Source organism: Pteronotus mesoamericanus, unplaced genomic scaffold (genome assembly GCF_021234165.1).
Source record: "Pteronotus mesoamericanus isolate MK-2021 breed Mesoamerican mustached bat unplaced genomic scaffold, CSHL_Meso_final scaffold_85, whole genome shotgun sequence".
NCBI classification, from domain to species: Eukaryota; Metazoa; Chordata; class Mammalia; order Chiroptera; family Mormoopidae; genus Pteronotus; species Pteronotus mesoamericanus.
The window spans coordinates 61,160,250-61,175,039 of record NW_026555329.1 but is presented as its reverse complement, the minus strand read 5'-3'; the positions used below and the strand labels follow the sequence as shown (position 1 = coordinate 61,175,039).

At 36.7% G+C, this 14,790-nt stretch overlaps 1 protein-coding gene across 2 annotated transcripts in view; it reads left to right on the top strand.

Annotated features, from left to right (window-relative positions):
- WASL (WASP like actin nucleation promoting factor) overlaps positions 1-12,251 on the top strand; it is a 71,766-nt gene extending 59,515 nt beyond the window's left edge. For both annotated transcript variants that reach the window (XM_054564263.1, XM_054564262.1), the window contains 3 exons: positions 99-619; positions 4,933-5,041; positions 9,612-12,251. In XM_054564263.1, the coding sequence (XP_054420238.1) occupies positions 99-619; positions 4,933-5,041; positions 9,612-9,673 (692 nt within the window). In that variant the 3' untranslated portion in view covers positions 9,674-12,251. The remainder of the gene's footprint in view (positions 1-98; positions 620-4,932; positions 5,042-9,611) is intronic.
- The last annotated feature ends 2,539 nt before the right edge of the window (positions 12,252-14,790 follow it).

Here is a 14,790-nt window from a genome sequence, read left to right as displayed (position 1 = left end):
AGGCCTTTTTTTTTTAAACACATGTTGGAGTGAGTTAATTTTCCAGTATGATGTTTATGGGGAAAAACCATGCTTTTGTTTTTTTGTTTTTATTTCAGCACCACCACCTCCACCACCATCGAGGGGCGGGCCCCCTCCTCCTCCCCCCCCTCCACATAGCTCAGGCCCTCCTCCCCCTCCTGCCAGAGGAAGAGGTGCTCCTCCTCCACCACCTTCAAGAGCTCCCACTGCTGCTCCTCCGCCACCACCTCCGTCCAGGCCAGGTGCGGGAGCTCCTCCACCGCCGCCAAATAGGATGTACCCTCCTCCACCTCCAGCCCTTCCCTCCTCAGCACCTTCAGGGCCTCCGCCACCACCTCCACTTCTGCCGTTGGCAGGGTCGGCGGCACCACCCCCACCGCCTCCACCTCCACCACCACCTGGGCCACCTCCTCCCCCTGGCCTCCCTTCTGATGGTGACCATCAAGTTGCAACTCCTGCGGGAAACAAAGCAGCTCTTTTAGATCAAATTAGAGAGGGTGCTCAGCTAAAAAAAGTGGAACAGAACAGTCGACCGGTTTCCTGCTCTGGGAGGGATGCACTATTAGACCAGATTCGACAGGGTATTCAGCTGAAATCTGTAAGTAATCTGTTCTTTTTATACTGTTTGTCATTATGGAATTATAAATTAATTTGTAAGACATCTTTGAAAAATCTTTATTTTTTTTGCTTTTTCTCTTGGTATTCATTTTTTTAACCTATGAATTTCTGGTATTTTTATGTACCATAAAATGCAGAGATTTATACCTGTACTTCTGTAACCTATACTTCTATATTGAAATATCACCACAGAAAGTTCCCTCGTTTCTCTTTCCAGGTAGTCTTCCTCCCCAAAAGAATCACTGAGCTGGTTTCCATCACCATAGATTAGTTTTCCCTATTCTAGAACTGCATGTAAATGGAATTTTACACTATTTTTACAATTCATTTTTCTAGACTTTACTTTTAAAATAGTACTTTAGAGAAAAATCTTTATATTAAACTATGGAAAAGTAAAAATAGCCTAACTTGAAACCAATTTTGATTACCTGAGTAAATTCAGATTGGCAACCTCATGAAAACAAAACCATACTCTAAATCTTTTGTGTTTGTAAATTTAGATGAGTGGTGAATCAGACTCCACAGAAAATTGAGAGTTCTGATAGAGTTTCTGATAGCAGTGATGATAGATAATAGTGATGGCAGATAATTTTAAATTATCTGTATTGAATGAGATGATCATTTCATTTTCTAGAGCAGAGATTTAGCAAACTCTTTTCTTTAAAGGACTGGATAGTAAATAGCTTAGGGTTGAAGGTCGTGTGGCCTCTGTCACAACCACTCAACTCTGCTATTGTGCCACAAAAGCAGCAGCCAAACTCATATACTACAAAAGCAGCCACAAACAAATACATGAATGAGTGGTCGTGATTGTGTGGACACTGGAATTTGAATTTCCTATAAATTTTCAAATGTCACAAATACTCTATTTTGACTTTCTTTCATCTATTTAAATATGTAAATATTATTCTTAGCTTTAAGATTATTCAAAAACCGGGCAGGCTAGATTTGGCCCATGGTAGTTTGCTCACCCCTGTCCTGGAGCCCATCCTGCCTACATTCAGAACTTCCTCCGGGGAATTTATATGTAGTCTCTCAGTTCTAAGAGGAATATTTGCTCTGCCAGGCTTCAGATAGGTAATTGATGGTAGATTTATCTATACAGTAGGTGGAGATCAAAGATGGAGATTTTAATATAAAATTTTGGGGGGATGTAGGAAATTATAGCAACTTTCTCACAAGAGAAGAATGGATAGAGAACACAATAATTGAATGAAAACATTTAAACATTAGCATAGCACAAATTTAAGAAACTTCTGATTTTTAAAACGTTCTCTGGGTCTTTCGTAGACACGTATTCAGGCTGATGCTTAAATCAGCCTGTGAGCAATCATCCCTGCTCCCTCTTCCCATTTAGTTCACACTAAAGGTGCCTCAGAAGCAGGTAAAGAACTTTGAATATATTTTAGTGGGGAGAATTAGTGTCAAAATGACCATAGTTCAGATGAATAGCAGGTTTTAATAGTGTCATTTTCGTTCAGCTTTTGCCTTGTAATCTGTGTGTGTTTCTTTGTCACTCGTTCGCATCTTCTGCTCCTAACGTATTTGTTTTTCTTTTCTGGTTCCTCTCTTCTTTACAACCAACTTTTGCTTTTTTCTCTCATTTAATGAAAATAAGGTGTTTATTTTTAATAATATAATTGCGTCCTCTTATCTTAATTTAAACAGTTGGTGAGCTGTAGTTCCTAGTTATTCTTCCCATCTCCTTTTTTCATCCTAAACCCCTCACCACCCCTCAAAAAAAAAAAAAAAACCTATATATTGTTCTCTAAATTTCTTTTTAGAAAGATATTTTCCACTCTAAGTTGAGGATAGTAGGCCATTTTTATCCTAAATGATCACTTTCCTTTTGACTGTATTTGGAGTATTTTCATAAAGTGCAATCGGTGAATTATTTGGCATGTTGTACATGTAATCTGAATCTATAATTTCACTTTATGTAAAAAAAAAATCTGTGATTGAAATTTCTCTGGCTCTATTTCTTTAAATATTCTATATAAAATATCAATTTAGTCTGTGAATATGACTAACATAAAACCACAACTTTTCTTTAAAAAGCCAGCAAGAGGTATATAAATATTTACTTACATTCATTTTGAACTCCCTATTCATAGTACCTCAGAAAGCACCATACCAAGAAAGTGCTTTAGAAACTGTGTTTATGACAGTGCTGTGCTCCTGCCGTGCTCTTGGCTTTGTATCATCAGATTGCTCTGAAGGAATCGAAGTCATTCTCTTTGCGGCTGGTATACTTTTTTTAGTGCCTTTACTTCAGGTCAGAGTTCTGAAACTGTTACGTTTTTCATTTGTGGTGCTTCTATACCAGTAATAGTCTCTAAAAACCTGAGTACTGATGAATGAATCTGTATCTTCTTAAAAACTAATTTGAATATTTTTAAAAGTAAAAGATCTTGAAGTCCAGAAAGACAATGAGTATTCAGAGTTGTAAAGACTAAAATACAAAGTTTGCCCTAATAAAGTAATTTTTCTTTGGGCAATGATTCTTTTCTTTGTTTGTTTTAAAATACTCACTTGAGGACATGTTTATTGAGAGAGAGACATCAGTGTGAGAGAGAAGCATCAATCTGTTGCATTGGGTACTGGCCCCGACTGGGGATCAAACCTCAACCTTTTCAGTGGGTGGGGGGTGGTTTGGGGGAGGAGTCAGGGGAGAGGAGGGTGCTGCTCTGATCAACTGAGCCACACAGCCAGGGCTCGAAATTAGATATTTAAAGAGAGCCTGTGATGTCCTTTTTTTTTTTTCCTCCCCAAATATACTTTGTAGCAGAGAGAAGTTACTTTAGTTTGGGGTAGTTAGTTGGCTTGCGAGATAGGTACATTTTGGAAGCTACCCAGCTCATCCTCTCACAGGGGTGTCCAACCTTTGGGCATCTCTGGGCCACACTGAAAGAAGGGTTGTCTTTGGCCACACATTAAATACACAAACACTAACTTTTTTTTTTGATAGCAAAAAAAAAAGGTTTTAAGTAAATTTATGATTTTGTGTTGGGCTGCATTTGTAGCCATCCTGGGCCACATGCGGCCCACAGGCCATGTGTTGGACACCCAGAAGTTAATGCTGTGAGAAGGAGGTTCATTTTAAATTATTAATAAAGCTGAGCTTATGTAGGAGGACATAAGTCTCTTCAGTTGCTCTTAGGTATCTTAAGTGTGCTTAAGTATTACCTTAGTTTATAAAATGATGTCCTGTTTTAGTTTTATCAGCTCCGGCTTTATGTAAGGGAATAAACAGAAGTAACCCAGCTGCAAAGACATGTGTTTTTCAAGAATGAGTTCGAGTCTTACTCTAAATTTGGAAAGATATTGATGGTTATATGTGAGGGGAGGCCCCCCCAAAATGAGATTTTGTTCTGGAGGGGAGCAGGGGGAGAACACTTACCTAGTGGGGTGAGTGTCCTAGGAACCCAACGCTATTAGTGTACCAGCTGGCACTCTTTTCTTTTTTTTCTTTTTTCTTTTTTTTTAGGTTTTATTTATTTATTTTTAGAGAGGGGAAGGGAAGGAGAGAGGGAGAGAAACATCAGTGTGTGGTTGCCACTCACGTGCCCCCTCCTGGGGGACCTGCCCTAGACTGGGAATCAAACTGGTAACCTTTTGATTTGCAGGCCTGCAATCAATCCACTGAGCCACACCAGCCAGGGCTCTTTTGAAGACTCTTTAAACACGTTTGTCCATTTCATGATGGGTGTTTCACTAGCCCACCTGCCCCACACCACGCTGAGTGTTCACCAGTCTTTGACCAAAACTGGCATGACCCCTGTGCCCCACCCTTCCTATTCACCTGATCTTGCCCAGAGTGATGTTTTTGTTTCCCTGGATTAAAAAAGAAAAAAAGTCCTCAAAGGGAAACGTTTTGCCAATGTGGAAGGGGTGAAACAAAAAACAGCAGAGGCACTAAAAGGCATCAAAACTGATGAATTCAAAAGCTGTTTTGAGCAATGGAAAAAACATATCATAGGTGCATTGCATCAAATGGAGAGTACTTTGAAGGTGACTGAAATTTAAACGTGTAAGAATAAACACAATATTTTATAAATTCCATTTTTTGGGGGTTCCCCCCTCATATTAGAAGGAATGTAAATATATCTTGACTAATTATTTTAAGGCAATAGCTTATTTCTTATTTTAGTTAATCCTGTTTTGAGCGTGCTTGGTATTTTTATTTGTTTTGTTTTTCTTTTAACATAACTGATTCTAAGAAAGTAAGACTTTCTGGAGACAAAATTTTTGCAAAGGATTTATTATTGAATTTTGCTAACTTTCTTTTCAAAGGTAGCTGATGGCCAGGAGTCTACACCACCAACACCCGCACCCACTTCAGGAATTGTGGGTGCATTAATGGAAGTGATGCAGAAAAGGAGCAAAGCCATTCATTCTTCAGGTAGATTTGCATGTGTTCATATATTTTTAATACATTAGAACGCTTGAATTCTATTTTTCTTCCTGTTTTATGACTCAGTCTCCGCTCTCTTTTCCCTTTTGTTGAATAACTTATCGATGTGGATTCTAGGACGTATTTTTAAAAGTTGTCAACCACTATGACTAGTGTATCTAGTGCTTAATGGATGTCAGGACACCACAGCCATAACTATAATTTGGAAGAACGACTTTGGAAAAATGGCGATTTTGTTTCCTGTACTGAGCAATACTGACAGAATGCCTGGCAAACAACCTCTAAAAAGGCTTGAGATTCCTGGATCTCATTCCTAGCATTCCTGTGACATAGAAAATTTAGGAGTTTTCTGTGATTTGTGAGAGGTTAGAAAGAAACAAATTAGATAATTTACACTGTGTCTGGAGTTTGCTAAAGAGTTTTAGGGTTTTTTCCTACTCTCTTCTTTTGTCATTTCCTAAAAAGGTTTATGTGAATTAATTACTACCTATTCTGAGGTATATATGCACACCACAGGTAAATAAACAGTGCTCTCTTTGAAAGAGCAGGGATATGAGTTTTGATGACACAGGAATTGAGGTTTACTGAAAAGCTTCCCCAGTATGATGTACTAGAATGAGATCTTTGTTTTTATTAAATCTGTCACTTGTTCTCAATGGACCTCAATTTTCTTATTTGTCACATGGAGAGAATTCATAAATTCTATGATTGATATGAATATTAAATAAAATAATATGTAACACACAGATTGCCTAGCAATAATAGGTACTCAGTAAATGTTATTTTCCTTCTTTTTGTTTCTCTAATTGAGCAACATTCATTTTTCTTAAATTGACGTATTTGTTCCCATCATGTACTACAAAGATCGGCTAATTCAGTCCACAAATATTTATTGTGGAATGATTATAAAATTAAAAAACAACAAAAATTCTTGTCTTCATGGGACATGCATACTAGTGAGAGACAAACAATAAACAAAATAAATTAGATAAATATATAGCATGCTAAATGATGGTATGCATTATGCTAAGGAGAAATAGGGAATTACAGGCTTTGGGAGGAAGTTCATTTTGAAATAGAGTGATGAGGCCTAGCTATGGTGACAATTGAGAATATACCAGAAGCAGTTCAGGGAGGGAACCTTGTAGAAAGCTATCAAAATGTGCTCAGGTGTTAGGTGGCATAGCAGCAAGTGCAAAGTCCTTGAGGCTGAGAAACAACAAAGAAGTCATCACAGCTAGAACAAGGGAGGAAGGGAGAGAGTACTAAGGAACGAAAAACAAAAGGTAGTAGGGAGCCCAGTAGTAAGGCTTTGGAGGCCATGAATGTGATGGAAACCTACTGGAAGTTCTTAGCAGAGGGATGGCAGTGAGCTAAGGAAGAGATGATGGAGGTTTAAATCAGGTTGCTAGCACCAGTGAGAAGTGGTTGGACGGTAGTTATATTTTGAATGTGGAAGGATCACTGGGTTTACTGATGAAGTGGAAATGAGGTTTGAAAAGAATCCCAAGATTTTTGACTTGAGCAACTGAAAGGGTGAAATTTTCATTAACAGAGTGGGCAAAGATTTAGGAGGAACAGCAGGTTTGAAAGAAAAGATGAGAAGTTTGGTTTTATACATATTAAAGTTGAGATGCTTATTAAAATGTAAATGTAGATATGAGTAGTCATTTGATTATGAGTCTGGGATTCAGGGGCGAGGTCTGGACTGTTACTACAAATTTGCATGTCATTAATATATACATGGTATTTAAAGATACGGAACTGGATGAGATCAGCAAAGTAGTAGACATAAATAGAGCCAGTCTAATATGGTCTGGTCCTGGGGAATCTGGTATATTAGAGGCCAGAGTAAGAAATTTTGAAGGAAGATTAATTATCCTCTTGGTCAAATGTGTCTGATAGCTCAAGAAAATGAGAAGAGGCAATTAAGGTTTAGCTTTAGCAGTGGTGGGTCATTGGTGACCTGGAAGGCGCAGGATCAGTGGGTTCAAGAGGAATAGGGGATGGAAATGGAGGCTGGGTTTTGGGGACTGCCTGTCCTGCTTCTTTTACGGCTTAGTGTCAGTGAGGTTCCTGCCTGTAATTGGAATCGGTGGCTCAGCAGTACTTTGGTTGTATTTTTACAACCATTCCTTTAAAGATAATGATTAAAGGGCCTTTGTTTTTTCTAGACTTGTTTACTTCTCTGAATGTTTATTTAGAAAACATTCATCTGCTAGATTACATTCTTCTAATCAGCAGATAACCAAATTTTTCTTTTGAAAAATATGGCATTCTGACCTGTTTGGTGCTAATAAGTTACCTGAACTATTCTTTCAAGATAAAACAATTGATAGTGACATTACTATAAAAAAATAGGATTACATCATTGATAAGTGTTGGTTGAATATTTTTCTCACTCTACCTTTATGACCTGGTTGGGTGTCAGATAATATCCAGCAGTAGGTTGAACCTCTGTATTAAGTCTCAGTTTATCCACTTCTGCATCTCTCTCCACAATACCGAGGACACTTAAGAATTCTGTTAAAAATTACCTCTGTAGTAAATTTTTTAAGATATAAATAACCATAGATAGTAGCCGTGTTGATGTCATGAATATATAACATGGTTTTTACTTGTTTGGGGAACCATTTCTTTTAACTAATAATTGTTCCTATGGTGTAGTACCTGATGATAGAATTATTAACTACTTCCCCCTCACCGTAGATCCTAATAAATGCCTATATTTGTCACTGTAAATGCATGCATAGTTGGCTATACTTGATGCATTCCTCCAGGTGAACTTTGGGAAGAATGTCTAGTGAATTGCTTTTGGTAGCAAATTATTTCTTTTATTAGTAAACTCAACATAGAGGCTAACACGAAGTTGATTGAACTCCTTTCCAAATAAACTCTGTAACAATTTAGAGCTGACCATCAGACTAATGATAATTATTATTATTATTATTATTAAAGTAAACACTTAGTTTGGGGTCCAGGGAAGACATCTTTGCTCCTATTTGGCTTCTGTTAATTTCTAAGTCCTAATACTAGAGCTCAAGTACTTTGAAGAAGCCTTCAGACGATCTACTTTATAGTACAGTTGTTCAGCCACTGTCTCAAACTTGGCCTTCGTGGGTTTTATGAGGTATATAGTTTTTGAAATGTCATTAATTATGGAAAATTGGTATATAATGTAGAAGATTGCTCATAGAATTTGATGGCATCTTATTCATATTCAGCAAATACTTATTGAGCAGCTTCTGTGAAGCAATGTCCTGATGCTAAGGATTTGGTGATAAATAAGACAGGCAAGTCCCCACTCTTGTGGAGCTTATATTCTAGAGTGTGAAGACAAATCTGTAACAAAAGAATTTCAGGTAGTGGTGAATGTTATGAGGAAAATAAAATGGGATGGTTATACTTTACATAAGATAGTCAGGAAAGGCCTCCCTGAGGAACTGGTCTTTGAGTGAAGTTATATGATGAAAAGACTCAGCCAGAGAGAGGAATAGCTACTGCAAGGATAAATGTGGCATCTTTACGGGAAAAAAGAAGGCCATGGATCTAGCAACAGCGAATTGAAGGGGAGAGGGCATTATGAAAAAAGTTTTAGGAGACCAGAGAAACAATAACTGGACAAATCATATAGGGTCTTAAACAGTGAGGTAATGTCACATTTTATTCAAATAACAGTGGTCTGCCACTGGAGGACAAAAACATATTTTTAAAACTTAGAATTTAAATATCACTCCATTTCCTTTAAGGCAAATGGACTTTAGCGTTGCAATATCCACAACATGTGGTGGTGGTGGTGTGTGAGCAGTGGAAGTGGAGGAAAGGAACAGACTTGATGTATTAGATGCCGGGGGGGGGGGGGGTGAAAATAGAAACCAATAATAATTTCTAGGTTTTAGGCCTGAACACCTGAGAGAATGGTAATGGTCCAGGGGCAGACTAGACTGGTAGGGGAGAAGCAGGTTAGAAAAGGAGATAAAACTTTAGGAATCCACATAAAGAATACAAGAAAGTAGTTGAATTTGTGATACATGAGTCTAAAATTCAGAAAGACCAACCTAAGTGTGACTTTGCGTGTAAAGAAACACACAGGTTGGAATTTGTAACATAAATATTTGCCCTGGCTGTTGTGGCTCAGTGGATGGAATGCCGGCCTGCGAATGAAAGGGTCACCAGTTCGATTGCCGGTCTGGGACGCCTGGGTTGCGGGCCAGGTTCCCGGTGGGTGGTGCGTGAGAGGCAACCACACATTGATGTCCCCCGCCCCTGCCACTTCTTTCCTTCCCCTTTCTAAAAATAAATAAAATTTTTTTTAATTAAAAAAAATATTAAGGGACTAGAACCCAAGTCTTCTGACTCCTGTTCTCTCATCTTTAACTCACCATCAGACTCTTTAGATGTATGTTATTAGTTTCATTTTAAACTATCTTAGTAACTACATTCTTTCAGATATCAAATGCTTTGTATTTCAGAAGTTGAATAATTGGAAAAATCACCCAGGAAATATGTAATATTTGTACATAGGTTTTCATTGTTTGTCCTGATGATTTTGTTTTAGATGAAGATGAGGATGAAGATGACGAAGAAGACTTTGAAGACGATGATGAATGGGAAGATTGATCTATATATTATATATATATTTTTAAGATGAAATACTAAACACTACTTCTGTCTATGGATTCTGTAAAATTATCATGTAAATGTTCTACCAATTTGCTGTATATTTTTGTTGCCTTTTTTGCTTTTTTTTATTAATCTGTGCAATACCTCATTTAATCTGTAAAGGTTTGTCATAATCGTCTACAAAGCTACTCCCTGTTATTGTGTGCAAGTTTACACCAGGATGCTCACTTAATTTGTGAATATTTTTCATTCCATCAACAAGGGAGTTTAAATATTATATGTGAGATTGACAAAAACCTTAATGTAATTTAGTTATAATGCCAGAAGGAAAACACTATTTTCATACCCTACTTTTTCTGTACCTAAATTTTCTTATTAAAACCTAGTATAGCACTACATTCTTTTTTAAGTGATGCAGACCTTAGTTTACGTAGCCCCTTCATTTTGAACACAATGCTACATGAATGTTGAAGCTGATAGATTGCACAGTTCTCTAAACATCACTACATTGATGCAGTTTCTCAAATTTTAGCAATATGCTCTACATAAAATCACTACAGAGATGCTAATTGGGGAAATCAGTAACACACCTCTTATAGCAATACTGCCTGTTACTGTGTAGCAGTGGCATTTGGAGGCTGGAATCATAAGGAGCCCTTACATACCTGTGTTTGACTGAAGTTATTTTTATGCTATAGCAAATGTGGCAGGCTCTTTTTAGCAAAAATTTAAAAAATATTTTTGGTATTATTCTGAAATAAATGTTATTTAAATTATTGGAATTTGGGGTCACCTTGGGGATAATTTTCATATGAACTAAAGTAGGCTACGTTATGCTTTCTTCAATATTTGGTTAAGTATACTATAAAAATCAAACCATTATAAATGATATGAGATTAACAGTTTTTATTTTGCAGTTTATATGGAGTGAGGTATTAAAAAATAACAACCATAAAAATCTTACCTGATATTGAACCTACTATATATTTTTTTTTAATTTTTATAATTTCTCAAGGTCTTTGTCAAATGTCAGGTGAAGGGTTACATTTTTCTTATTATAAAGTTGGTTATCCCAATGTCAAATTTCTTGGAAAACGTAACTCAATGACACATTTTTTGTTTTTAGAAAAATAAATAAAATGTTAACAACCTGCACATTGTTATGTATACTAAATGATATGTTAAAGTTAGGGTTTCCTTGCCTCTCTACAATACACTAATCTGCTTAAAGGTGATTTTCATATTTATAACACTAATGATCATATCTATCTACTTTAAATTTTAGATAGAAAAATTATCTGATTTAAATACAGACATTTTTTTTTCTCACATCAAGTCATATGCAGAATGTAGTTCCAAATGTACTTCATTACTGTAGTCACCAAATCCAAGTAAAAGCTAATTAAGCTCTTTAGAATTATACCGACCAAAATCTAGTATTGGCATGATCTTGACAGGCTGGACCTGCAAGATGTGGCTTGAATTTTAACCAGTTATCACATACTCTCTAGTGATCATCTAGTTATAAGAAATAATTTAAAAGGTTTTGTTGCTGAAAGCAGTTAAGCGGTGCAGTAAAATAGTTAAGTTATTCAAAGAATGTTACCTTCCTTGCAAGAGTAATTTAAGGCCATGGGAAAAATTCTAGACTTTTTGTTCTTGCAAAAACAGCGCCCTCTGCTGCTGGAAACCTTTTTCTGCTTACTATAATTTTCATTGTGGCTTGAGCCTAGTTGAATCTTGTGTGGATGAGGCTTGACAATTACCAGTAAAATTAGGAATTTGTGCACATGGTAAATAGAATATATTTATTTTAAGTAATATTAAACAGTTTCCAGTTTTTTTGCAACATTATAAAAATTTTAAATATCCTAGGAATGTCTTTAAGGTAATGCCAGTTGAAGATCTCTTAACTTTTGGCCAAGGAATTCAGGGTTTCCAGCTTACTTTGGTATGATAAGTATCAGGAGCTGCTCTGAGCAGAGGCTATCGATTCTTTGAGTTGGAAACACAGTTTTAAACATGTAAGTTGGGTATAAAATTTGCCAAAGGTATTTGAGTTTATTCTTTCTCCTTAAAGAAAAAAATACTTTTTGTTCTTGTTGCACAAAGTCTAAATTACTGGTTGAAACACAGCAGCTGTGGAGTTGGGACCAGGCATGAAGACACAAATCTATAGATGTAAAGGTTGCATGTTTCAGCCCTCCACCACCTCACACTGTGGTCAGCACTGTATCTGTGCATTGTCTGGAAGCCTCCTATATATACTCTGGTTAAATGATTGTCTGACAGCCTTTGCATTTAACAAACTAGCATGAGGCTTTTTATATCTAAATGCTACGTGATAGACAATTTCAGCTAGCCACACATTGTATGTATGAGATTCATAAAGACTTTCAATCATTCATTTCCATTTATCAACTGAAATTTTGTTTAGTATGTGAATTTTTTTTTTCAAAATGTATAGTGACTAGGATGTTGCACAGGTGGCAATTCATCATGGAACATAATAAAATTAATTTGACCCAAATATATAAAATAGTGTGTTTTTGTTTATTGTTAAGAGATTAAAATGGGGGGAAAATTGTAACTATGCAGTACAGTAAGGGGCGCACAGCAGTGAATGGTGATGGTGGAAGTTTTCAGCAGATTGCATGCCCCGAGAGTTAGTGTGCCATTAAATAAACATGGGGAGCAAAAGAATGTTACACCCTGTTCTTCTGGGAGACGTGACAGCTGCTCAGCAGCTCCACGGAAGCCACTGCTGTGGTACAAAAAGCATTCCCGTAGCACAGTGAGACCGAAAGAAACTTTCACATAGCAAAAAGGTTGAAGTTTCTAAAGCATAATAATACTGGAATTTACTGGTAGTTTCAGTAAAAGCCAAATATAGACAGTCATGTGGAATTTAGATAGCTCTTAATAAATGGTACTGAAGATGGTGCTTGCTTTAAACAGGAAGCTCAGTTTTTGGTAAACAGAATTTTTTGTTCCACTGCCCCTGGCACAAGTTATGGAATCCAGTGTGTAGGATGTACAAAATGCCTTCTAAGAGCGTTAGCCAAATTTAACAGACATTTCAAGAATAATACATTCTGTTAAAAAGTTGTGTGTATCATACAAATGTGAACAATTAAGAATGTATTAACCAAACTTTACCAAAAGGTTTTAAAGAGAAAAGTGCCTCAGAATTGCTCTTGTGACATTATATTATTGAACCAACAGAGAAATTCCTGAAATAACTTACTCTTTTCTTAGGAATAGAGTTCTGAAAGGACAACTAGAGATAAGGCCTATTTATAGTACCATAGAAAATACTTCATGGAAAAGTTGAGAAATTTTACTTTGCGCACTTACTGACATTAACACCTCTTACTTCCAAATCACAGCATTCTCGTAATATCTTGGACTTTTATTCATGGATATTTTTTTAACTTTGCTTCTCATGAAGCCAGTGGGAAAAGCTGTAATAAATTGGCTGTTATGAATGTGATGAGAAACATGCCCTCTAGCTAATGGTAAGACCACCCATTATTTGTTAGTGATAGATGGTATCTTCCATTGCCATGAGGGAGCTCACTGAAAATATTGGCTTAATAACAAAACATGTCTAGATAAAGCAGCCATAATTTTTTTTTAAATACACATCAGTGGTCATACAAACTATTGATAGTGTTTAGTTTTACACTAGTTCACTGTAAATCTTAAAATGTGCACCACCATTAAGACTGACAGATCAAGATATGGATAGCACGCAATTATTTTGAGTAAAATATACAGGTGGTTTTAGTTGGATGTTTTTGGCGAATTTCTAGTAAGTTTGAAATGGCCCCTTAATTTTCAAATAACCACAAGATTTTCTTATACTTACCTTGGTAAGGATTTTTTAAAAACTTACGTTTAAGTCCAGTTTTATTTTTTAAAAGGTTTTTTGTTTGTTTTTTTTTTAATTTTTAGAGGGGAAGAGAGGAAGAAAGAGAGGGAGAGAAACATTGTGTGAAAAAAACGTTAGTGTGTGAGAAAAACATCGGTTGCCTCTCACATGTGCCCCAACTGGGAGACAGGGCCACAACCCAGGCATATATCCTGACCAGGAATCGAACCAACTGGTACAGACTTGCTTTGTGGGACGACGTTCAACCAACTGAGCCACACTGGTCAGGGCAGTAAGTCTGATTTTAACAGTATCAAATTGCATTATGGAACTTGAAGTTCCAAGTGTCACATTGACATTATTTTCTCTCAAATTGGTTGATGTATCTTGACCCAAATTGAGTTTTATCTTAGTTATTGATGTGTGAGGATTTTCATCAAGGCTTAAGTATAAGAATTTTTTAAGCAGTATCACCACATTTAAACAACTGTATTAAGACTACATGTGGGATGGGTATTAAAATACAGAGAGGAGTAAGATCAGTCCCCTCCCATCTTAAATCTAAAAATACTTATTTCACAACTGAAAGAGATCATTGAGTTATATCCAGCCTACTCGCATTTTGCATGTTCAGAGTGGTTGAGGGGCTTGCCTGGGGTTAGAAGGAGCTAATGTTAGAAGCCGAATCTGACTACCAATTTAGTTGCTTTTTATTAGGTACCTTAGTACTGTTTTATCCTTGTTTTCTGTACTTTTCTTCAATTATGGATAAATTGCAGATTTACTCTGTTTCTGAAAAACATGACTACGAATTTTACCCTTTCTCACATGTCATCTGGGTGTTGATAGAAACCACCAGCATCCTGTTCCTGTGTTGGCCTGAGAAGCCTGGCTTGCTCTGAGGATCCAGCCTCTGAGCCTAAAGCCTGTGTTCACGTTTTTGGCTCAGTGAGGGTGGCCTCCCCACACGGGTTATCACCAGATACTCCTGTCATTTAGTACTGGGTTGAAATGACATTGAACTTTTTATTCTACATCCAAATTACTTTTGTTTCTTGTAAATTGGCATTACCTTTATGTCAACCTAAGTATTTTGTAAACCCTTACAATAAATATGCCTGACAACAGCTGCACTGTCAATGACTGGGAGTTACTCCAAGGAGCAGGAGGAGAAACAGAACACTTTAAGTCCAACTTCCTGGTTTTCTTAGTAGCAGGAGAAGGGAGATTCTAATTTGGT